This window comes from Acipenser ruthenus, chromosome 22 (genome assembly GCF_902713425.1).
Source record: "Acipenser ruthenus chromosome 22, fAciRut3.2 maternal haplotype, whole genome shotgun sequence".
Classification (NCBI taxonomy): Eukaryota; Metazoa; Chordata; class Actinopteri; order Acipenseriformes; family Acipenseridae; genus Acipenser; species Acipenser ruthenus.
In genome coordinates this window covers 14351367-14376402 of record NC_081210.1, presented here as the reverse complement: position 1 = coordinate 14376402, position 25036 = coordinate 14351367, and the positions used below count along the sequence as shown (strand labels likewise).

Sequence of the window (25036 nt, the reverse complement as noted above, 5' to 3'; positions counted from 1 at the left end):
CTTTCTTCCTACCCGTATACGCACCATCAGGGTCACACAGCTTCTTGAGTGCCCGACAGAATCAAGCTAACCTGACAGACAGAATCATGCTCACCTGAGAGACGGAATCAAGCTCACCTGAGAGACGGAATCAAGCTCACCTGAGAGACGGAATCAAGCTCACCTGAGAGACGGAATCAAGCTCACCTGAGAGACGGAATCATGCTCACCTGACAAGACAGAATCATGCTCACCTGACACCTGACAGAATCAAGCTAACCTGACAGACAGAATCATGCTCACCTGAGAGACGGAATCAAGCTCACCTGAGAGACGGAATCAAGCTCACCTGAGAGACGGAATCATGCTCACCTGACAAGACAGAATCAAGCTCACCCTAGAGACGGAACGAAGCTCACCTGACAGACAGAATCAAGCTCACCTGACAGACAGAATCAAGCTCACCTGACAGACAGAATCAAGCTCACCTGACAGACAGAATCAAGCTCACCTGACAGACAGAATCAAGCTCATCTGACAGCATCAAGCTCACCTGACAGACAGAATCAAGCTCACCTGACAGACAGAATCAAGCTCACCTGACAGACAGAATCAAGCTCACCTGACAGACAGAATCAAGCTCACCTGACAGAAGGGACGAGCTCCACACTGCCTTGGAAACGGTACTAGTTTACCGAGTTCGGGGAGCTACAGTGTTATTACTGATATCGCATTTTATAGAAGATATAAACATTCATGACATTTCCTCTATTTAAAAAGGAAAGATTTCCAGATTGTACCCTTTCATTAGCACCAGCACAGCCCCCTCTCTCCCACTTTCTTCCTACCCGTATACGCACCATCAGGGTCACACAGCTTCTTGAGTGCCCGACACATGGGGGCTTTAATCCTCAAATTCCTGCCCTTGTAACGGACTGTGGTTGCCCTGTACAGAGAGAAAAAGAGAAGAGTAAGATAAAGACTAGGGGTGTAGGGATACATCATTGCAATATGAGCTAGAAAAAGAGAAGAATAAAATATAAAGACTAGGGGTGTAGGGATACATCATCACAATATGAGATAGAAAAAGAGAAGAGTAAGATATAAAGACTAGGGGTGTAGGGATACATCATTGCAATATGAGATAGTCCTGATGGGCTACTTGTATGATGCACAATAAGATCAAATGATCACTTAATGATGGACTATTTTATAGGTAAAAAAATAATAAATCTGATAGGGAGAGTATGAATTCTACCAACTGCACAACACACGTATATATACAAGAACTATTACTTGTATTGTAACACTTGAAATGTATTTGCTTACGATTGTAAGTCGCCCTGGATAAGGGCGTCTGCTAAGAAATAAATAAATAATAATAATAATAATAATAATAATAATAATAATAATAATAATAATAATAATAATAATAACAACAAGAACCACTTGGTGAACTGCAATGTTATGTTATGCTTTTGGTCTTGTATCACATATGGAAAGAATCCTGAATCATCAATACACAATGAATCAATCCACCCCTAATAAAATACACATTTTAAATAAGTCCTTGAGATTACAGCTAATTAAATAATTAAATGTATCCCTTGTGCATTTCAATTTACTAAGTGCAGTTTTTAAAGCATATGGAAAGCATTTACTTTCATCTGGTACCATAAGTTACAGAAAGCAGTTTTTCTGTGGTGCCTACAAAAAAAGTTTACAAACGAGAGTAGGCCATTCAGCCCATCTTGCTCGTTTGGTTGTTAGTAGATTATTGATCCAGAATCTACTCAAGCAGCTTCTTGAAGGATCCCAGGGTGTCAGCTTCAACAACATTACTGGGGAGTTGGTTCCAGATTCCCACGATCCCCTGTGTAATAAATTGCCTCCTAATTTCTGTTCTTAATGCTCCTTTATCTAATCTTCACTTGTGACCCCTGGTCCTTGTTTCTTTTTTCAAGTCGAAAAAGTCCCTTAGGTCGACATTGTCAATACCTTTTAGAATTTTGAATGCTTGAATCAGATCGCCGCGTAGTCTTCTTTGTTCAAGACTGACTAGATTCAATTATTTTGCCTGTCTGCATATGACAGTTGGGGCAGCAGTGTGGAGTAGTGGTTAGGGCTCTGGACTCTTGACCGGAGGGTCGTGGGTTCAATCCCCAGTGGAGGACACTGCTGCTGTACCCTTGAGCAAGGTACTAAACCCAACTGTATAAATGGGTAACTGTATGTAAAAATAATGTGATATCTTGTAACAATTGTAAGTCGCCCTGGATAAGGGCGTCTGCTAAGAAATAAATAATAATAATAATAATAATGACATGCCTTTTAAAACCAGAATAATTCTGGTCGCTCTTCTTTGCACTCTTTCTAAAGCAGCAATATCCTTTTTGTAACGAGGTGACCAGAACTGAACACAATATTCTAGATGAGGTCTTACTAATGCATTGTAAAGTTTTAACATTACTTCCCTTGATTTAAATTCAACACTTCTCACAATATATCCGAGCATCTTGTTGGCCTTTTTTATAGCTTCCCCACATTGTCTAGATGAAGACATTTCTGAGTCAACATAAACTCCTAGGTCTTTTTCATATATTCCTTCTTCAATTTCATTATCTCCCATATGATATTTATAATGCACATTTTTATTGCCTGCGTACAGTACCTTACACTTTTCTCTATTAAATGTAATTTGCCATGTGTCTGCCCAGTTCTGAATGCTGTTAGATCATTTTGAATGACCTTTGCTGCTGCAACAGTGTTTGCCACTCCTCCTATTTTTGTGTTGTCTGCAAATTTAACAAGTTTGCTTACTATACCAGAATCTAAGTCATTAATGTAGATTAGGAATAGCAGAGGACCTAATACTGATTCCTGTGGTACACCACTGGTTACCTCGCTCCATTTTGAGGTTTCTCCTCTAATCAGTACTTTATTTTTCTACATGTTAACCACTCTCTAATCCATGTGCAATAATTTCTTTGACTCCCTACTGCATTCATTTTGAGAATTAATCTTTTACACAGGACTTTGTCAAAAGCTTTCTGGAAATCTAAATAAACCATGTCATATGCTTTGCAATTATCCATTGTCAATGTTGCATCCTCAAAAAAATCAAGCAGACAAACACACAATCTCCCTTTCCTAAAACCATGCTGACTGTCTCCCAGGATATTGTTACCATATAGGTAATTTTCCATTTTAGATCTTATTATAGTTTCCATAAGTTTACATATAATAGAAGTCAGGCTTATTGGTCTGTAGTTACCTGGTTCGGTTTTGTTTCCCTTTTTGTGGATTGGCATTACGTTTGCAATTCTCCAGTCTGTCGGTACAACCCGTGTCAAGACACTGTTGCATGGTCTTTGGTTAGCGGTTTGTAAATAACTTCTTTCATTTCTTTGAGTACTATTGGGAGGATCTCGTCCAGCCCAGGGGATTTGTTTATTTTAAGAGCTCCTAGTCCCTTTAACACTTCTGCCCCGGTTATGCTAAAGTTATTTAAAACAGGATAGGAACAGGTTGACATGTGCAGCATGTTGTCCGTATCTTCCTTTGTAAAAACTTGTGAAAAGTAATAATTTAATATATTTGCTATTTTTTTCTCATCGTCTATGATTTTGCCATTTGTATCTCTTAGACATTTAACCTCAAACCACAGTGTATATGATAATGTAAACAACACCAATCTACACAGTGAGTTCCAAACGGGTTCCTGATTTCAGTAATGAAACATAAACAGAGATGCGAGATTCTGTGCGATGTATTTAAAACACTCAAAATAATTTTAAATAAGCAATATGATCATGATTAATTTGGTAGAATTGTGTAAAGCGTGCTTGGTAAAGTATTTTGTTTTTATTGATGTCTATTTATTTGCACAAGGCGACATTTTTATATATTATATATATATATATATATATATATATATATATATATATATAAACAAAGTGAGCAAAAAGTCGTTTGCCATACCATTTTAAATTTACTATTTCAGTTTAATATGAAACAAACTGCATGTATTCAATGTAATGATTAGTAAATAACACCAAGCTACAGTGAGTTCCAAACTTAAAACATTTTCTTGTTGACAACAAATAAAGTGTTTTGGATCAGTAGCCTGGGTTTACATTGTTAATGAATGCAGTGCTGCTTTACCACTGTGCTCTCAGCAGCCAGGGTCTTTAAACTATGCGCCACGTATGTTCACTTCTTATTGGTTAGTTTCCCTAGTTAAGGTGTGTGCAGCTCCAGGATCGCATCAACATTACGGATCAGTGGAGCCAGATCCAGATCCGCTTAGGAAAACACCTTCTCATGATCCAGCTCCAGTGATCCATTCCCGGATCCATTCCCGTTTTTTGACCAGCGGGCACAGTTTGAAACAAAGTAAAGATAGACTTAGGACAAATAAGTAGACAGAGTCATCGGTCCATAAGACCGACTTCAACTCCTCAAACGTCCAGTTTCTGTGTTTTTTGGCCCAGGCAAGTCTCTTCCTCTTATTCTGCACTCTTAACACTGGTGGTTCTTAGGGGCGAGCAGGGATATTGAGGAGTAGGGACACAGTGGGTAGAATGTGAGTTAAGTGTTATTTTACGTAGTAGGACCTAGGGGCACATTGAAAAATAAAATAAACAGTGCTCTTCTCAGGGTGTTTTTGATTATCTATGATACTTCTTCGGAATACCACCCCTTCCCTGTTTTGTACTTGTGGTCCGTGTGTGTTGACCACAGTTATCCTTTACTCCCTTTAAAACAGCCTGGACCGCACGAGCTGCAACTGTCTGTATCATGTATAAAGCTAATGTTATAATCAAAAACAGAATTCAAAATTAAACCAGCTTTGCTAGTTTATTTCATGGCATTGCACTTGGTTGAGTATTTTATAGGCAGTCCATGTGCCCTGATATGGAGTATTTTACCATGCATATATATCTTAAATAAAAAAAATAAATTATTATGTGCAGACATATAAATATATGTTAGAGATAAATTAATATTTATGTATAAATGTCGGCCTATTTGTAACATTGTAAAAATGATTATTAGCTCATATTGTAAAACACATGCATTACTGGTACAAATATTTCAAATGTTCAGAGCCATCCCGCCTTGCACCGTGTCTGGCTCCCTGTAAAAGGATGAAGCGGTTCTGATCATGAATGAATGAAAGAATGATTCAGAGCCCCCTTCAGTTCCTATTTGGTAACAACAACGTTTGATCCTTAGTACCGTACTAAAGCTGGGGATCAGCTAGTCTCCAACTTTGTTCCGCTTGTTTTTTCAATGCAATTGGTACTAACTTAGTACGCAGCTGGGGATGATCCCGAGATAGTACAGTACTAGCTAGTAGGGATGTGCATGACAAATATTTTGACTAATCGATAATTCCACAGCTGTTGAGGTCGACTAATCGAATAGTCGCCGCACCATCCCCCCCCCCGTCTTTCAAAATGAGACGTACATTAAATGCGGAATAATGCAATGTGACACAATTATTGCAATTGCAATAAATTCTGAACTTTATTTTAAAATACTTAGCTAACACAACAACTTTAACAACTTTGTTAAATAAACATTAGGCTATGTAAAAAATACCTTCCTATTAGGAAACATACGGAAATGCCATAGTAACAGCAGCAATAACATAAGCACACCTGTCAACTCTCGTGTGAGACTCTCGTATTTTGCAAGCGTTATTTTATTTTACCGATATTGTCACAGCCTTTTCCGTTAATTACAATTTCAAATGAATTATAAAGGTTGTGACAATTTAAAAAAAAAAAAAGTAACAATTGTTTATAAAATATGGGCGTCTCCCGTATAATTTGCATTCAATTATTAATTTAATTTTCATTCAATAATAGTTTAGCAATGTGAGCTGCGAGGCAAATGCCTTAACATTAGCGTCCTTGTGGCAATAATGTTTTCCGGTCATAACAGCGAAATACAAAATGCATTAGACTATCTAGCTAGCTAATTTATACAATCCACTTAACTAAACGATTTACTTTTCCCACGTTTTCAAACCACACTCAACATATAGACTACCGGTCTACGTTAAATCAAATCGGAAACATACCTGTGCGTTCGAGTTCCAGTGAATAAAAAATAAATAGCCTGTATAGGCAATAGCTTGCTATGTATGTAGCTAGCTTAATAACATTAATAAATAAATGAATGAACAAAAAGACCTGAGTGGAATTAACGCACTAGCTTTCCATGGAAGCAAAAAAAAATAATCCTAACAAAAACTTTAGGAATAATTAGGCTATCAATGTCCATTATTATTATCATGTTCACTTATTCTTGTTTAAAAAAAATCAGCATGTCCACATGGTCCGGGAGAAGACGAGTGCGCAGTCTGTTGACTATCAGGCCCGCAGCCGAGAAAACTCTCTCAGCTGGTACAGAAGTTGCTGGGATGCACAGGTAGGCTTTCGCAAGCCGTGATAACTTCCTGTACCTGTTTTCATTCACCTTCCACCATGCCAAAGGGTCTTCATAGGGAGGAATGCACTCATCTTGTGTGTACTTTTCCAGTTCCGTTTGCAGAGAGGTTGTGGCGTCTGTGTAGTACTCATCTCCGAATAAAGTAGCCACAGCAGAATCCTTGTCAGATCGTTGTTTCTTTGCGGGTGGTCCACTTGCCTCTGATGTACCTGGTTCCTCTTCTGCGATATCAGTGTTCTCCGGGAGACTTGAAAGTAATTCCCCAACTTTATCTTTGCATTCCTGACCGCATCCTCTGTAAACTTCAGGTATTTGTGTCTGGGGTCTAGAAATGAAGCGATGAGCGCCACCTTCTGCGCTGTTTCTGTGTCTTCGGGTGCCAAGTGGCGCTTAAGTGACTCGGATACAGTTGTTTTAAACTGTGAGACTTTTGTGGACTCTTCTGTGGTAGAAATCAGATGCTTGGACAGCAGAGGACGTGACAGGGTACATCATAGAGATCGATACCTCCGACTCACCGCACAAAGCAGTTGTAGCGCATTTCAAGGAGCGTAACACTGGCAGTAGCTCCTCGATAACGTCCCAACTGTCGTCAGCCAGGTCAAGTGTGCGGGCATCTGAATGCTTTGTGTACACCCTGTCAGACAGGACTGTGACAACTGCCCATCTCTGTTCCTGTAAGTGCTCAAACATGTCATAGATTGAATTCCATCGGGTCCGGCAATAATGCACCAGACAGTGCTCAGGCAGAGTTTGTTGTTTTTGTTTCAACTTCAGAGCCTGAGTAGCTATTGCATTGTGATGAAAATGCGACACAAGACGGCTGGCCGCACCAACTACATTATGTATGGCACCAAGTTTAAAGCCATCGTTGATGGCGAGCTGCAGAGTGTGTGCAAAGCACAAATTCGAGTCCCATTCAACAAACTCCGAGTTTGCCAAGATGATGTTGCTGGCATTGTCGTGAACACAGGCAGTGATTTTCCCCAGTAAACCCCAATGGTCTACAGCGGTGTTCAACACATCTGCGAGATTCTCTGCTGTATGCCTCTCTGGCATGGCGCGAGTCTGTAGAACTACGCTTTTCATTTCCCAATCCTCTATGAAATGACAGGTTATTGTGACGTACGACTCGGTATTCAGTGCAGTCCACGCATCTGTAGTAATCGCCACCTTCTCAGCCTTTGACACGTTTCTGCGGACAGAAGCTGCTGAATCAGCATGCATTTTTTCGAGTCGAGTGGTAATTGTTTTTCGTGCAGGGACTGTGTATTCCGGTTCCACAAATTTCATCAACTCCCGAAAGCCCTCACCTTCAACAAAACTTATGGGAAGCATGTCCTTTGCCACCATATTAGCAATAAGGGCTGATGTTTTTTCAGCACGTACGTTGTCACACTGACGAGGCCTCACTGCAAAGGATGCAATGGCGGTTTGTGTGGTCCTCTTTCCTTTTCTGTCGTTGCTAGCGTCGCAGAAGGGTATTTGGCTTTTAGGTGGGTTAACATACCAGTTGTAGATTTGTGGTAGTTTAATTGCACTGCACATATTTTACACTTAACAGTGTTTTCATTTACTTTGTCGAAGTATTTCCATGCTGAACTTTTCTGTGAGGAAGCCATCGTTAGCCGAGGTACGTTCTAGTTTAGCCAATCACAGACAAGAAATAACAAATCCCACCCTCCAGTCAATCTTCATTACCGCTACACAGAGCCAATCAGCAGTACAGGCTTTAAAATAAACTCAATATATACTTTTTTTTTTTTTTAGCTTTCGAATGTTGGATTAACTTGTCGATAGGTGCCATCGTTATCGAATAGTCGAATGTTCGACTATTCGGTCTCACCCCTACTAGCTAGTACGCAACTTAGTATGTAGCTCTGTACTAACTCTGCAATTGACTAAATAATACCAAGTTTCACGACAATTGGATAAGTGTATGGCTGCCTCCACTATATCCCCAGTGGAGGAATGATGTTTTCAAACCACACAGGATATTTACTTCATCTGTGTAGTTCTTCACAGTACCTTCCTGTAGCGCTGCACCTACAACACACTAAACAAGAGCCGACTATCCACATGCAAGCTATTGCCCCACTTACCCAATCTGAATGAGTTCATTGAGTTTAACTGCGTTCTTATCATCCATACCTGGAAAAAGAGCAACATTGTATTAGTCCCTGTGCAAATACAGTTGGAGGGTTTGAAATTCCATCTGAATAAATGAACCAATAACTGTGTAGGATTTGTCACAGTTCAGGACATGTTATCTCGTATTTCGAAGTCATTCCAAGCAGAGAATGCATACCTCAAGCCCAAGTTAAAGTGTCCTTGAACACAGACCACAATCCCAAGTTAGTGTCCTTGAACACAGACCACAATCCCAAATTAGTGTCCTTGAACACATACCACAATCCCAAATTAGTGTCCCTGAACACAGACCACAATCCCAAATTAGTGTCCCTGAACACATACCACAATCCCAAATTAGTGTCCCTGAACACAGACCACAATCCCAAATTAGTGTCCCTGAACACAGACCACAATCCCAAATTAGTGTCCCTGAACACAGACCACAATCCCAAATTAGTGTCCCTGAACACAGACCACAATCCCAAATTAGTGTCCCTGAACACAGACCACAATCCCAAATTAGTGTCCCTGAACACAGACCACAATCCCAAATTAGTGTCCCTGAACACAGACCACAATCCCAAATTAGTGTCCCTGAACACAGACCACAATCCCAAATTAGTGTCCCTGAACACAGACCACAATCCCAAATTAGTGTCCCTGAACACAGACCACAATCCCAAATTAGTGTCCCTGAACACAGACCACAATCCCAAATTAAAGTGCCCCTGCCTGCTTAGTAATTTCATAGAACGAGTGATAATCAAGTCATTGCAAAAGGTTTAGATATGCTGTTATCTATTGTCTAAAGACAATGGTCATTAAGATTGCCCCAAAATAGTATTAAATTGCAGATGCGTTTGATACGCGACTACAGCAGGTGCCTAATCATTGTTTCTGGTTAGCTTCTAGTAAGCAAATAAAGACACATCAAGCAAAAAAACAAATAGCTAAACAAGAAAAGGACAACCCAGTAAATGAGATGCTGCATATAGATGTTTCAGAAATAATAATAATAATAATAATAATAATAATAATAATAATAATAATTATTCCACTCTGAATATCAGATAAACGGTTTGCACTATGTATTTAATACCTTATAGCACATACATTTTTTATTTCCTTCCTGTTTAATTTCTTATTATGCTTGTTAGTATGAACTGTGCTTAGATGATTAGCCATGATTATGAACTATTCCAACAAGAATTGCTTCTGAAAAGCCTGTTGAAGGCTAACTATGGAGGTGGGAATCTTCTCTGCAATATGCTTCAGAGCACAAAGCAAACAGGAATGTGCTTCCCCACCTTCCTTTCACAGAGTTAGTAAGCATGGCAAATGAGGATCAAGCACAAACAATCGACAATCATACAGAGCACATAACAAAATATGAAATGATTTATTACTGGCAAAATGTAGAGGATATGATAATGTATGGAGATTTTAACTGTAAAAAGATGTAAAATAAAGCACTGTAGTACCATATAAAATCTGATTAATTTGAAAGAATGCATCAAATCAGAGGTATGAATGCCCCTCCACTTACAGCCCCCAATCTTCTTTCTGAGCTCTGCATAGCAGATCAATCCGTACAGCTCCTGAGACGATTTCTTCAGCCCTCGAGAGAACACTGACAAGAAGAGACACATTTAAACTGATATCACTTAAGAGAGATCTTATCTGAGATCCAGTTTTTTATTGCAATTTATTGCATGGCAAGTGACACTGTGTAGAAGTTCAATACGTGACTCCAGATATTCTGTGTTGTCTGAAAGTCCAATGTAGGGTTAATGAGATCTCCAGCTATTTCCTGGTCCCCGCACATTAGTCACAATAGAAGCTGACTGGAATTCCAATGATAAACTCAGCTTCTGAAATTTACTAAAAGCAAGCGCGTGTAATCTTGAAATTGTCTTAACACTCATTAACAACAATTCAGCAATATAATTGTATAATATTGCATGACCTAACCGTCCTACAGCCTCCATGAATGCTACTTGGTTTGTAATTTACAAGCCATTGAAGTATGCACAAGTGAGACCTATATAGTGAATGCATGGCAGGGGGAATTTCATTTGTTAGCTACAATTTAAAGCTGGTAGATATCGTTGGATATTATTTTTTGATGTGCTGGCTGCCCATTCCAATCCTCTCTCTCACCGTTATTGAAGTCGATGTATTTTGAGATCTTGTGCCAGGTGCGGTAGTAGAAATGTCGAACCTGCTCCTTGTTCTTGACCATGCTGGCTGGTTTGCCTTTCTTCTTGTACTTCAGTGCAATGTTATTCTGAATGGCTTCAAAATCCTTGCCATGCTGCACGGAAGAACACAGGAGCAGTACAAGGGAAGTACAGGTTAGTCACCATCTTAAAAAATACAAGCATCATTTGAAACTCTCACTGATACAGTAAGAGTTTCAAATGATCACAAATATCAAGTGCAGCACAGAACCAAAGTGGACCGAGGACAGTGGGGAGGAGAAACTTCTTCACACAGCAATTGGTGAGGGCATGGGATGAGCTACCTAGTCATGTCGTTGATGCTGAATCACTGGGATCCTTTAAGACCCAACTTGACCAAGGTCTGAGATTAGTCAACTACTAGGAAGCGGACAATTATAAACAGGCCAAATGGGCCATTCCATTATTGAGTACTAATAGAAATCTGACCTCAACAGACAACCATAGGGAGCAGGCTGTTGTATAATTAAGGGATAATGGCATTGCTGTGGCTTGTTACAAGGTAATAATGGAACTCCTGAGCCAATAAAGCCTGAGATTGGAAGTCAAGGGCATTATTTGAACAAGGGAGTTTCATTATTTTTGAAGAACACACCACAGTAATGCCACTATCACTATTCCACTACACTATTTAGTGTTTATTTACCTCTGTCTAAATGGATCACTTGATCCACTGACAAAGTTAACAGTGAAGCGTTTCCTCAGTAAGCAGTAGTACTAGAACAGATGTCATTTGTTTGGGTCATCTTCTCAAAAATGCTTTGCTGAATATTATAGCATGGCTCCAAAAAACACAACGTCTTTTAATTTTATAATGAATACCTCATAGAGCCCCTCGAAGAAGGAGTTCTTGTCCTCTGCACTCCAAGACTCCCACTGCCGTCGCACCTTCTTCTTGTTCCCCTCCTCCTTGTCAGCGGACCCCAGGCTCCGAGGAGCCGGCTTCGAGGTTCCCACTGAGACCCCAGGAGGGCCAAACCCTGCCAGGATCGCAGCCCCATTCTCAGCTCCTGCAACACAGACAGCACCCATCAGTCACTGGAACACAAACCAAATATACTGACACTGAATAGAAGACTGTTCTAACACAGGGTTGTTTTGGTTATTTAGATTTTGTATTCATTATATAGGTCTCAAATGGGAAGTTCTGAAATTTGCATGATCTTGGTTAGCGGTTTGTAAAAAACTTCTTTCATTTCTTTGAGTACTATTGGGAGGATTTCATCCGGCCCAAGGGATGTTTTATTTTAAGAGCTCCTAGTCCCTTAACACTTCTGCCTCTGTTATGCTAAAGTTATTTAAAACTGGATAGGAACAGGTCGACATGTGGGGCATGTTGTCTGTGTCCTCCTTTGTAAAAACTTGTGAAACGTAATCATTTAATATATTTACTATTTTTTTCTCTTCATCTATGATTTTGCCATTTGTATCTCTTACGACATTTTACTTCCTCCTTGAATGTTCTTTTGCTGTTATAATATTGGAAGTGGTTTTAGCCTCCTTGGCAATGTTCTTTTCTATCTCTCTCTTGGCCTTTCTAACTTCCTTTGTGATTTGTGTTTGCAGTTTCAAGTACTCTTTCTGTGTACGTTGTTCTTGGTCCCTTTTAAACGTTCTGTAAAAAGTGCCTTTTTTCTCAGAATATATATTTTTAAATTAAATCTATTAAACCAGGGGTTCCCAAACTGTGTGGCAGGATGGCTTGCAGTGGTGAGGTGTGGTGACGTCACGGACCAGGAAGTAACTGAACCAAAACAATGGATGGGCGGGTGAAACTGAACGTTATGGCACTCCGCGTATTTATTAACCAAATACAACAAAACAAAAGATTTGAACAAAACAACAAAACACAAAACAAAAAGGCGCGATGGCCAAACAAACAGAAACAAGTATATTTTTAAATATAGCAATTGTTTTTCTTTCTTTCTTTCGCTCGCTCCCGTGCTCTCCCGTACTCTCCTCTGTACACTCCACTCCCGCAGCATGGACACCTGCACGCGTTTGGTAAGGATGCGTGACTGTCAGCTAGTTAAATAATAAGTAGCTGATCAGCCACGCATCCTCACGGGTTTTAAATTATAAATAACAATAACAAAAGACGCAGCGATTTTATCTGCGCCGCAAACAAATACAAATAATAATAAATAAATACATAGGGGCGGGACACTCCGCCACACACAAATAAAGTGTAGCAAGGTGGTATTGGCAGACCGTCAATCAAAGCAGACATTAACAAATCAGAGCTAACAGATTGCCTACCTGTAGGCGGGATGTAGAGCGAGAGATCTGACAACTGGCAGTGTTAAGGTCATGTGTTCGCTCTGCTGGCAGATGTCAACAGTATGTATTTTATACAATTACAATATATCGAATCCGCTGCCAAAGAATACTTTTTGCAAAGTATAAAGAACATAAAAGGCAGCTACAGGAGTTTGAATGCATTTGTACCGCAGGCTCAGCTTTGAGGTGCTGGAATGTTTTGTTGTTTTTTTTCTTTTGTAGAAATGTTTTCATACTAACTTTTGTACTTGATAACATTCATTTAAAAATTCAACTGATGCCTATGATGAATACGTTTTTGTGACTAATTAGCTACAGTATTAAAATTTGAAATATTGGAGTACTTTGATGTATGTTTCAATATTAACTAAATCAAGTTATTAATCAAACTGATAAATCTTGTTACATACCTGTAATTGATATATTAAAATGTTTGGATATACTGCTATTTTATTGATAACTGGTTCGTTCACGGTCATCTTAAAATAACGCTAGAATATGTTTTGTTGGAAAATAATAATATATTTTTTGACTAATTCAAATTTCGCTGCAGATGGATGAAGTTTTCTTTTTTGTTAAGTGGTGCAGCTGCGCTCAGATTATTATTTCTTTTTGGGGGGGGGGGGGGGGTGATGCAAGCCAACTGAATGTGATTTTGCAAGTTGTATTTGGTTGTACAGACTAGTGGCGAAAAAAGTAACTTATGCAAGGCTCTCGTTTCCTTCTGTATTGTGCGCATTCGTTTTTTATGCATGACAGTTCAGCGTGAGAGGTAACGGCTGGACGTTTTAGTCACACAGCATTCAGAAATTAGGATTTAAGATGTTTTTGTGCACGTTGTACTGGTTTTACTCAAAAGTGATTCCTGTTCAGGTATTTATGAATGGGAATAATAAGAGACATGCACTTCTTTCTTGTTTGATGACCAAGAAAAATAACTGCATTTCTAAAATTTTCAATTATACAAAGGTACCCAATTTAAAGGTTTGATAACAACGTCTGTTTCGTTTTTGCAATTTTATTTACTAAAATTAAAGTGTTTAAAAAAAATGTTATTTTCACTCAGTGCATATTCTATGCGATTTCCATCTTTAACAATATTTATTCAAAGGAATGAAGGACAGTTTAGATTAGGTTTATTTATAATGTTACAGGTTTAAACATATAAAATGTTTTTAATTTGACATTTTCCCAAGGAGTGCTGATAGTGGGCCGCAGTGCCTAATGCAGCTGAACAGGTGGGCCTCAGGTAAAAAAGAAGTTTGGGAACCTCTGTATTAAACCATTTTGTTTTAGATTTAGATTTTTCTACTTTTGGGATGTAACTGTTTTGTGCCTGGAGAACATTCAAGTAAATGTTGGAAAAAATAGATTCAACTATGACATATGAATAAAAATAACAAAAACAATATGTGGCTGTGATGTGGACAACACAGGACACAGAGATAATGAGTTTCTTGTAAACACTGTAGGGGGTTCTGTAACACTTTAATAAGTAACACACATTTTTACAAGTCTTTCTCAATGTATTGTCATTACTTAACAAGTTTCTTTAATAGTTCTAAATTTCGCAACTGTGTTTACTAGTTAAGAAAAAAAAAGTTGAGCTCAGTTTATTATAATTATTATTATTTATTTCTTAGCAGACGCCCTTATCCAGGGCGACTTACAATCGTAAGCGAATACATTTCAAGTGTTACAATACAAGTTTAGACACAGTCAGCAATGTTAGAAAGCCCTACACTGAGCAATTTCACAGTCTGATGTTCATATGGTGCCATCAATAGCCAACCATCATGGCCAGTTACGAAAGAGGATATAAGACAGAGAGAATTGGTGGGCTCCCAAGTGGCGCATCCAGTAAAGGTGCTCCGCACGGAGTGCAGGATGTGCGCTATAGCCTGGAGATCGCAAGTTCGAATCCAGGCTATGTCACAGCTGACCGTGACCGGGAGTTCCTAGGGGGCGGCGTACAATTGGCTGAGCGCTGCCTGGGTAGGGAGGGCTTAGGTCGGCAGGGGAATCCATGGCTCACCGTGCACCAGCGACCCGTGGCCGATAGGGCGCCTGTGGTTCTGCAGTGGAGCCGCCAGATCCATGTTGTCCTCCGGCAGTATAGGTCTGGTGGCATTGCTGTGGATCTGCAGTGCGAAAAATGACCGCTTGGCAGGAGCACGTTTCGGAGGACACGTGTTCCAGCCACCGCCGCCGTTTCCCGAGTCGGCGGGGGGGTTGCGAGCGGTGAGCCGAGGATACAGATAATAATTGGGCATACTAAATTGGGGAGAAACCCAGGGTGAAAAAATTGGCGACGACTAAATTTAAAATAAAAAAAAGAGAGAGAATTGTGTAGAGTGGATTTTTTTAAAGATTCCTACTCTGCAAAAAGAGTTGATAAAGCTAAACTCAACCAATACTTAAAACGCAGCCCAGAATCACAGGAAATTAAGTGGAGAAAGACTTAGGACAGAGGGAAGGAGACACTTCTTCACACAGAGAGTGGTGAGGGGATGGAATGGATTATCTAGTCACGTTGATGCTGAATAACTGGGATTCTTTAAGACCTGACTTGATTTGAGATCAGCCAGCCACTAGGAAGCGGACGAGCACAGCAGAGCGGGATGGCCTCCTCTCGTTCTTAAATTATGGCAAGGCTATGTAAAACAAACTAGACTACACGCTCTGCTTTCCCCAGCTTTCACACAGACCTCAGGGTTACACTGATCATTTCTACTTTGTGTGGGAAATGGCGGCGACTAGGGGAGGGGACAGGAGAATAAGACCAGTGCTGCACATTTCAACTACATTTCTAAACCTCTATTTCAGGCGTTTTCTTAAAATGTGTCAATTCTATATTTGTGTGTAAATTATTACCATACACGTCATGTGAAAATAGGCACATTTTACAGTACGTTTTCAAATAAAACTAGTTAGTCTGATGAATCACTGGACTGTTTTACAATCCTCTAGGGGGCAGATGACTGTGTTCATTGCAATTGAGAACGTCTTAAAATCTAACCTGCAGTCTATCAGGAAGTTCACTGCCATTGACCAATCATTACCAGCAGGTTATGAAATAATTTTGTAGTAGGGTTGGACGATAATCACATTTATAGCTATCGATTATCGTCTGTAAATTATCACAATGATCGTGATTATTGGCCGAATAAATAAAATATTTTAAATTCTTGTAATTTTTCAAATTTATACTTGAGTAGCATGACAACCATCAGTCTAAAGCCCCTTTCACACTGGCACTTCTACCCGGGTCCAGACCGGGGTTACAATCCCACGTAGTGTGAAACCATGTACCTGGGTCATACCCGAGTTAACCCGAGTCCCAGTGACCCACCTCAGGATGTGGGTCAATGTGCTTTGACCCGGGTTGAGCGAGACAAAATGCTTGACTGCCATTCGTGAGCCGACACAATAACAAACAGCCCCGTCTGCGTGAAAGTTTCACTTCCGCAAGGAACGTTTCTGTTTATTCAGTTTAACCATATTTTTGTTGCTTGAGACACACCATGAGCCAGATTACAGCAGGGATGAAGAAACATTTGCTCTAAGCAATATTTGGGCCGATGGTTCAAATCAGAGAAGCCTGGATGCAAGCATCAGCAACAAACTGCTTCCGGGGCATTGATACGCGTATTGTTTACTTGCGTCTGTCACCCAGGTCAACCCTGCTTTATCAAAAGCAGTGTGAAATCTCATAGCCAACCCGCATGACACCGGGAACCTACCTGGGTAGATCATGCCAGTGTGAAAGGGGCTTAAGTCACTGAGTTTAGAAGAAGAAAAACTAGACAGTATATACCAGTTTTTACATTTCTGGTGGGTGCCCAGAACAAACGTGGGTATAAAAATACACCTATTGTAAACTGTATATTAATAAATTATATAGTTTTCCTATAAAATACATAGATGTTTTTCTTATTTTAACATGTTAATTCAAGAACATTTACTTTTATAAAAAAAGTGCCACCAAATGTATTAATATAACGAAAAAAATTGCTAACATTACTTAGAAGCATTTGTTTTCTTTACTTGTGTGGTGAATCTGCCATTAAGAGAATCGAACTAGGTTTTAAAAAATAAAATGTGTTTGGGTGTCTCTGTATATAGAGTTGTATACTATCAGGAACACACTTTGCACATCACTGCTTGTAAGCAGCTTGTAAGCAGACAGTTTAATAAAATAAACCACCTATCCTGCCATTAAAAGTTAACTCTTTTCTATTCCTTTGCCAACCGAGGACGGGAGCTCCCAGGGGGCGGCGCTCAATTGGGGAGGGAGGGTTAGGTCGGCCAGTGTGCCATCGGCTCACCGCACACCATATAAAATGGGAAAACCCGATGGGGGGCACAACGGACGAAATTGAAATGGTGGAAATGACAAATGACTGCTTCCTAATGCAATTTGTCAAGGCACCGACTAGAGGGGAGGCATGCCTTGACTTAGTCTTTTCAAATAATGAAGACAGAATAACTAAAACAGAGGTCAGACAGCCATTGGCAAACTCAGACCACAACATGGTCTCATTTAAAATATTTTTTAAAACCCCAAAAGTAATGACTAAAGCTAAGGTTTACAATTTTAGAAAAGCAAACTATGAAGGTATGAAACAGAGACTAACAGAAGTAGATTGGAGTAAAATAGAGAAAACATCCACAGAAAAAGGATGGCTGTTTTTTTTTAAATGTAGTACTAGAGGCACAAAACAATTACATCCCAAAAGTAGACAAATCTAAATCTAAAACAAAATGGCCAAAATGGTTTAATAGATCAATTAAAAAAATATTCAGCGAAAAAAGGCACTTTACAGAGTGTTTAAAAGGGACCAAAAACAAAGTACACAGAAAGAGTACTTGGAACTGCAAACACAAGTCAAAAAGGAAGTTAGAAAGGCCAAGAGAGAGATAGAAATCAATATTGCTAAGGGGGCTAAAACCAATTCCAAAATGTTTTTCCAATATTATAACAGCAAGAGAACATTCAAAGAGGAGGTTAAATGTCTAAGAGACACAAATGGCAAAATCATAGATGAAGAAAAAAAAATAGCAAATATACTAAGATCTAAAATGGAAAATGACCTATATGGTAACAATATCCTGGGAGACAGTCAGCATGGTTTTCGGAAAGGGAGATCGTGTCTAACTAACCTACTTGACTTTTTTGAGGATGCAACATTGAAAATGGATAACTGCAAAGCATACGACATGGTTTATTTAGATTTCCAGAAAGCTTTTGACAAAGTCCCGCATAAAAGATTAATTCTCAAACTGAACGCAGTAGGGGTTCAAGGAAATGCATGCACATGGATTAGGGAGTGGTTAACATGTAGAAAACAGAAAGTACTGATTAGAGGAGAAACCTCAAAATGGAGTGAGGTAACCAGTGGTGTACCACAGGGATCAGTATTAGGTCCTCTGCTATTCCTAATCTACATTAATGATTTAGATTCTGGTATAGTAAGCAAACTTGTTAAATTTGCAGACGACACAAAAATAGGAGGAATGGCAAACACTGTTGCAGCAGCAAAGGTCATTCAAAATGATCTAGACAGCATTCAGAATTGGGCAGACACATGGCAAATGAAATTTAATAGAGAAAAGTGTAATGCATTGCATGCAGGCAATAAAAACGTGCATTATAAATATCATATGGGAGATACTGAAATTGAAGAAGGGAACTATGAAAAAGACCTAAGAGTTTATGTTGACTCAGAAATGTCTTCATCTAGACAATGTGGGGAAGCTATAAAAAAGGCCAACAAGATGCTCGGATATATTGTGAGAAGTGTTGAATTTAAATCAAGGGAAGTAATGTTAAAACTCTACAATGCATTAGTAAGACCTCACCTAGAATATTGTGTTCAGTTCTGGTCACCTCGTTACAAAAAGGATATTGCTGCTCTAGAAAGAGTGCAAAGAAGAGCAACCAGAATTATCCCGGGTTGCAGACAGGCTAAAATAATTGAATCTATTCTGTCTTGAACAAAGAAGACTACGCAGCGATCTGATTCAAACATTCAAAATCCTAAAAGGTATTGAAATGTCAACCCAGGGGACTTCTTTGACCTGAAAAAAGAAACAAGGACCAGGGGTCACAAATGGAGATTAGATAAAGGGGCATTCAGTACAGAAAATAGGAGGCACTTTTTTACAAAGAGAATTGTGAGGGTCTGGAACCAACTCCCCAGTAATGTTGTTGAAGCGGACACCCTGGGATCCTTCAAGAAGCTGCTTGATGAGATTCTGGGATCAATAAGCTACTAACAACCAAACGAGCAAGATGGGCTGAATGGCATCCTCTCGTTTGTAAACTTTCTTATGTTCTTATGACCCCTGTGGTCTGGCCAGGTGCCTGCGGGCTTGCCTATAAGCTGCCCAGGGCTGCGATGTCCTCCAACGCTGTAGCTCTGAGTGGCTGCATGGTGAGTCTGCAGTGTGTAAAGAAGCGGGCGGCTGACGGCACACGCTTGGGAGGACAGCGTGTGTTCGTCTTTGCCCTCCCGAGTCAGCGCAGGGGTGGTAGCGGTGAGCTGAGCCTAAAAATAACTGTACATTACTAAATTGGGGAGAAAACAATAAAAATAATTTGCGACCACTAAATTTTGATGAAAAAAAAGTTAACTCTCTTCTATTTATGCAACTATCCTTTTTCACTAGAGCGGTGCATAGGCTGCAGTATAGTACTCATGTCTTTACTGCAGTTTAAAATAAAGAACAACACGTTGTTTAGACTATATTACATGTTTGCCATATGGTTGAGTGTTTTTGTTGGGGTTTTTTTGCAATTACATTTAATTTATGTAAAAAAAAAAATCCTGTGTCAAAAGGTTTAATAGTCAGAAGTTCCACTTTTCTACAGTCATTTTACAGTGAGCTAGCGGTTTTTATTTTACAAACAATATTTGTGTTTTTCTGTTAAAAAACCAGTCATGCTTTCTTATCAAAATGAAACCATGACAGTTAAAAGCCTAAGCATACTGTTTAAATTCAATACTTACTGTAACCTCCCAGTGTACACAGTGCTCACACAGACCATGTTTTACGCCTCCCAGACAGTTCAAAGCCGCTACCTGCTTCACTGGGTCACGGACAATAATTATGATTATCAATAATACTTTTTTCAACGCATATCGCTGCAAAAAGTGATCGTGATTATCGATATTATCGTTCCAGCCCCACTTTGTAGTAAACAGTAAAGTTATATTTTGGGTGTTCTGGTACGATTCTCCATAACTTGCTGACCAATAAGTTAAATTCAGCATCAAGAAACATGGTGTGAATATGGTGTGACTGACAGGATCCTAAAATACATGCTGCAAACAGAATCATGCCAGTGGATCTTACCTATTTTGTATTGCCATCATTTTGTAGGTTTTAGATTTTACTATATGAAAAACACATATATTATGGTACAGTTTGATTGTTTAAAGGAAATGTATTTGAAGCTGCTAGTGAAGGAAAGCTCCTTGCAGTTACTTCCTAAAGTCGAAAGAAGGAACCAAGTTAACACTGAAAACAAGTCAGCAATATGAAAAGCAGTGATTGGTACACAAAGGTGAGCCAATCGGTCTGGCTTATGGGAGTTTGAGTTAATATACAGCAAACGTTTAGAATGCTCCATGTTTTTCCAACAAGGACCTAAACTCCCAGCTACCCATGTGTGTTGGCTGCGGTCCTTTAACAGAACAGTAGTCTGGAAAACAGTGCCAGAGTCATTTGCATTTCTTTACAAAACATTTTGGGGGAAAAAAATAGGGAAAATGTGAGCGCTACAGACATGAAGAGAAGATTTCCTGGAATTATTGTTAGCTTTGTGAAATGTAAAGTTACTTGCAGACACTACAGTGCACAGCTTCATTAAATCAAATATCCCATTCCTAATAAAATGGGACCCTCTGCAAGCACCATGCTTTAGCATAGAATATTGAAAACTGCGAGTTATTCAGGATGAGATACTGTTTTTACAAAGAATCATACTAAACATTGCATGACCACTAGGTGGTGCAGGAGGCTAATCCACTGAAATCACCTCAAAGGCATGGGTTTATATAAATTATTTATATATACAGGGGTGTGCAATTTAAAAAAAAAAAAAATAATAATAATAATTCTTCTCCAAGGGACAAAATGATAAAAAAAAAAAACCTTCTTGTCCTTCTTAAAAATCAACTTGCCACCTCATATAACTTTTAGGATTTTGCTTTTATTAAACAATGAACACAATCAATAAGTGATTAATAATAATGTTTGCTTCATGAAATTAAATAAAGAAACCGTGCTTGCCCAAACTGAGCCCATCATGAAATAAATAAAGAAAACGTGCTTGCCCAAACTGAGCCCATCTAATTTTTGTGCCGAAACAAAAATAATAATGAAACTAAAAAGATTCAAACTACGTCAGACTCCACGCACCAGGTGCAGCATTTCAGTATCTTGGGTTTCGGTTTTGATTTACATACCATGATTTTAAAGCGCAGCATTACCGGAGTTACATAACCAAGAATGCTTACCGACCTGAAAGAAAAACTATATTTTATACAGAATATGTTGGACAGATCTATCCAATGACAGACTTCTTCACATTACGCACCCAAACGATTTGGTGTAAAATAAAAAACAGATACAGTATTTATAAAATTCTTTCTGATCCTAGTTCCTGAGGGTTGTGGCTACCACATGTAATCACTAAATTACACTTATGGAGACCTTTCAACGAAAAATGAATTTGAGTACATTTTAAAGCTTATTTTTTACATTCAAACTAGGTAATCATAGGGTATATTTCATCACAGAGTGAAAACGTTACTCGTTTAATAATTTGCAGACAGCTGTTTAGAACAGTATAGTACAGTCAGTGTACTCTGTGGATATGTGTCCTGATACACAAGCGGAAAGTCACGTTATGTCAGTCAGACCTCACAGGTCGAATGTTCACCGGAGCGGATGGGTTAAAGGATTGGTTTTTCATTACCCAGAAGAACGGCGATGACGCTTGTTTAATACGTTTTGGTTTCTTATATGGCGATTGGATAAAGAGAAATAATTTAGTTTTGTGGGCATTTCACTGGGCTGCGTTGTCGGTCTCACAGCGTAAAGTTGTATTAAAAATAATGAAGTCAATCTATAGCTTTACAAACCTACTGCCAACTACGTGATCATTTTTATTATGTTAAATATTCTTCATAGAGCTGGTGGTGTCATGGCAAATTTCGCCTCCCTCCCCATAGAAGTATATTAACAAAAGTTATTAATACGCATCCAAACAACAATCGGAGTGTCTGTATGAGACCCAATGAGTTAATAAAATGTATTTCAATTAGGTTCTGGGTTTTCAATATAATATTACAAATATTAACTGAGTTATGCGTAAAATACATAAACATACACACACGCATAGCTAAGGTTTACTCTATATATAAGAAAAGTTTTTTTTAAAATGTACACATGTAGCTATTTAAGGTTGGACATTGGCCTATAGTTATTGTTGATGACTTTAGGATCCAAATTGTGTTTCTTAAGCATTGGCTTTATTATTATTATTATTATTATTATTATTATTATTATTATTTATTTCTTAGCAGACGCCCTTATCCAGGGCGACTTACAATCATAAGCAAATACCACAGCTACCTTAAGTGCTGAGGGAAGTGAACCATTTATAATTTATAAAATGGTTTAAAAGACTATATTTTATATATATATATATATATATATATATATATATATATATATATACATACATATATACATATATATACATATATACATATATATATATATATATATATATATATATATATATATATATATATATATATATATATATATATATATATGGTTGTTAGTAGCTTATTGATCCCAGAATCTCATCAAGCAGCTTCTTGAAGGATCCCAGGGTGTCCGCTTCAACAACATTACTGGGGAGTTGGTTCCAGACCCTAACAATTCTCTGTGTAAAAAAGTAAAAAGTGCCTCCTATTTTCTGTTCTGAATGCCCCTTTATCTAAATCTCCATTTGTGACCCCTGGTCCCTGTTTCTTTTTTCAGGTCAAAAAAGTCCCCTGGGTTGACACTGTCTATACCTTTTAGGATTTTGAATGCTTGAATCAGATCACCGCGTAGTCTTCTCACATTGGGCTGAGACACTTCATCGTGTATCGATGTATCACGATACAAGCTTGAAATGACTAGCTAATATGCCACATTTATTAAACTGTAAATCATGAAAGAAAAGGTCTTGGTTGTCTGAATGTAAACTCCACTTGATGCTAGACATATCCCATGGTGCAATGAGCCGCTTCCGGAATTCTGAGAGTAGAGGAAAGAATGTTTTTTTCTGTGTTCCATTGCTGGCAAGCAGGGAATACTGACACTGTACTAAAGGCTTCAGAACAGGCTGCTGAAACGCTGCCTGGCCAATGGGAGTTGAGACAGCTGTGATTCTGGCCAATAGGAGTGTAGAGGAGGCGGAGACAGCCTGCCTTGTTTGTTGTGGACAGCGAGGAATGAGGAAGCGAGCAGTGTCTAAAAACTCACTGCTATGGCTAATTTTATTAGTTAAAGTTATTAGTTTTTGTATTCAAATGCTATATATTTGTCTCCTTTTGTGCGAGAGCATTTTATTTCATATAAATAGATAGCTATATGTTTTTTCTTTTTCGTTTTACCAGTTTCAATGTATTGCTCTCCTTTTAATGTATGTTTTAATGGTGTGAATGCATTATTTTAGTGTTTTTCAGAAGGATACTGCACCGCGTATTCTTTATTTAAACCTCTCTTTTCGATACTTCAGAATTTGTAGAGTATTTTTTGTTGCTGAAATAGAAAAGCAAAGCAAATGCAATCATCTCGAGACATGGCTTGTACTGAGTGCATGAAACTGTTCAAATGGTTTAACTTGCCAGCTATTGAGTGATGTGTTGGTATTTATCCGAATAATCGATTAATCAAAGCAACAACTGATAGATAATCGATCACATTAACAATCGTTTCCTGCAGCACTACTGACAAACCTGCATCCATTCGGTTTGCATCACAATAATAACATCACAACCTGCTTGATGCAAAAGCAGTGGCCAGTTTTATGTACTGTACAGTACATAGCAGAAAAAAAGAACAAACCACGATACATTTGTATAGCATGTCACACATACAACTGCCACAGTCAGACCATCTAAATAGCAATATACACATAATACAAAAGCAGCAATTTTAAAGTTACTTTAAAACCCAGTAAGATAAGAAAGCCATTTTATAAAAGTGTGTTTTTAGTCTTGACTTAAACTGTAATGGTCCCAGCTTCCCTGACAGACGAAGGCAGAGCATTCCATAATTTAGGAGCTCTACAAGAAAAAGCCCTACCTCCCGTGTTGCTTTTGTTGACCCTAGGAATAACCAGCAGCCCCGCATCCTGTGATCTCAGAGTGCGGTTTGGAAGATACAGGGTCAGTAACTAGATACGGGGTGCAAATAACAAGGTGCTAATGCATTCAGGGTCTTGTAGGTTAACAGCAAAATCTTAAAATCAATTCTATACTGCACAGGGAGTCGGTGTAAAGAGGCCAAAACAGGGGTAATATGTTCACTTTTCCTGGTTTTAGTCAGAATTCTAGCGGCAGTATTCTGAACAAGCTGCAACCGGGATACCACACGTTTTGGGACACCAGAAAAAAGTGCATTACAATAATCAATTCTAGATGAAACAAAGGCATGCATTAGTCTCTCGGCATCAGATACGGAAATAATTGGTCTAAGTTTGGCTATATTTTTCAAATGGTAAAAAGATACTTTAGCAATTCCCTAATATGAGTCTCAAATGATAGATCAGGATCAAAGATGACCTCCAAACTCTTCATTTCTAGTTTAAGTTTTGATGTGAGACTGCAAGGGTCGAGCTCATGTAATCCCACATTTACTTTTAGTTGGTT

At 38.7% G+C, this 25036-nt stretch overlaps 1 protein-coding gene across 4 annotated transcripts in view; it reads right to left on the bottom strand.

Annotated features, from left to right (window-relative positions):
• LOC117431610 (protein cramped-like) overlaps window positions 1–25036 on the bottom strand; it is an 81934-nt gene that overhangs the window by 48202 nt on the left and 8696 nt on the right. For all 4 annotated transcript variants that reach the window (XM_034926925.2, XM_058996005.1, XM_058996006.1 and 1 more), the window contains 5 exons: window positions 11637–11824; window positions 10735–10888; window positions 10121–10204; window positions 8544–8592; window positions 840–925 (listed from right to left, as the gene is read on the bottom strand). In XM_034926925.2, the coding sequence (XP_034782816.2) occupies window positions 840–925; window positions 8544–8592; window positions 10121–10204; window positions 10735–10888; window positions 11637–11824 (561 nt within the window). The remainder of the gene's footprint in view (window positions 1–839; window positions 926–8543; window positions 8593–10120; window positions 10205–10734; window positions 10889–11636; window positions 11825–25036) is intronic.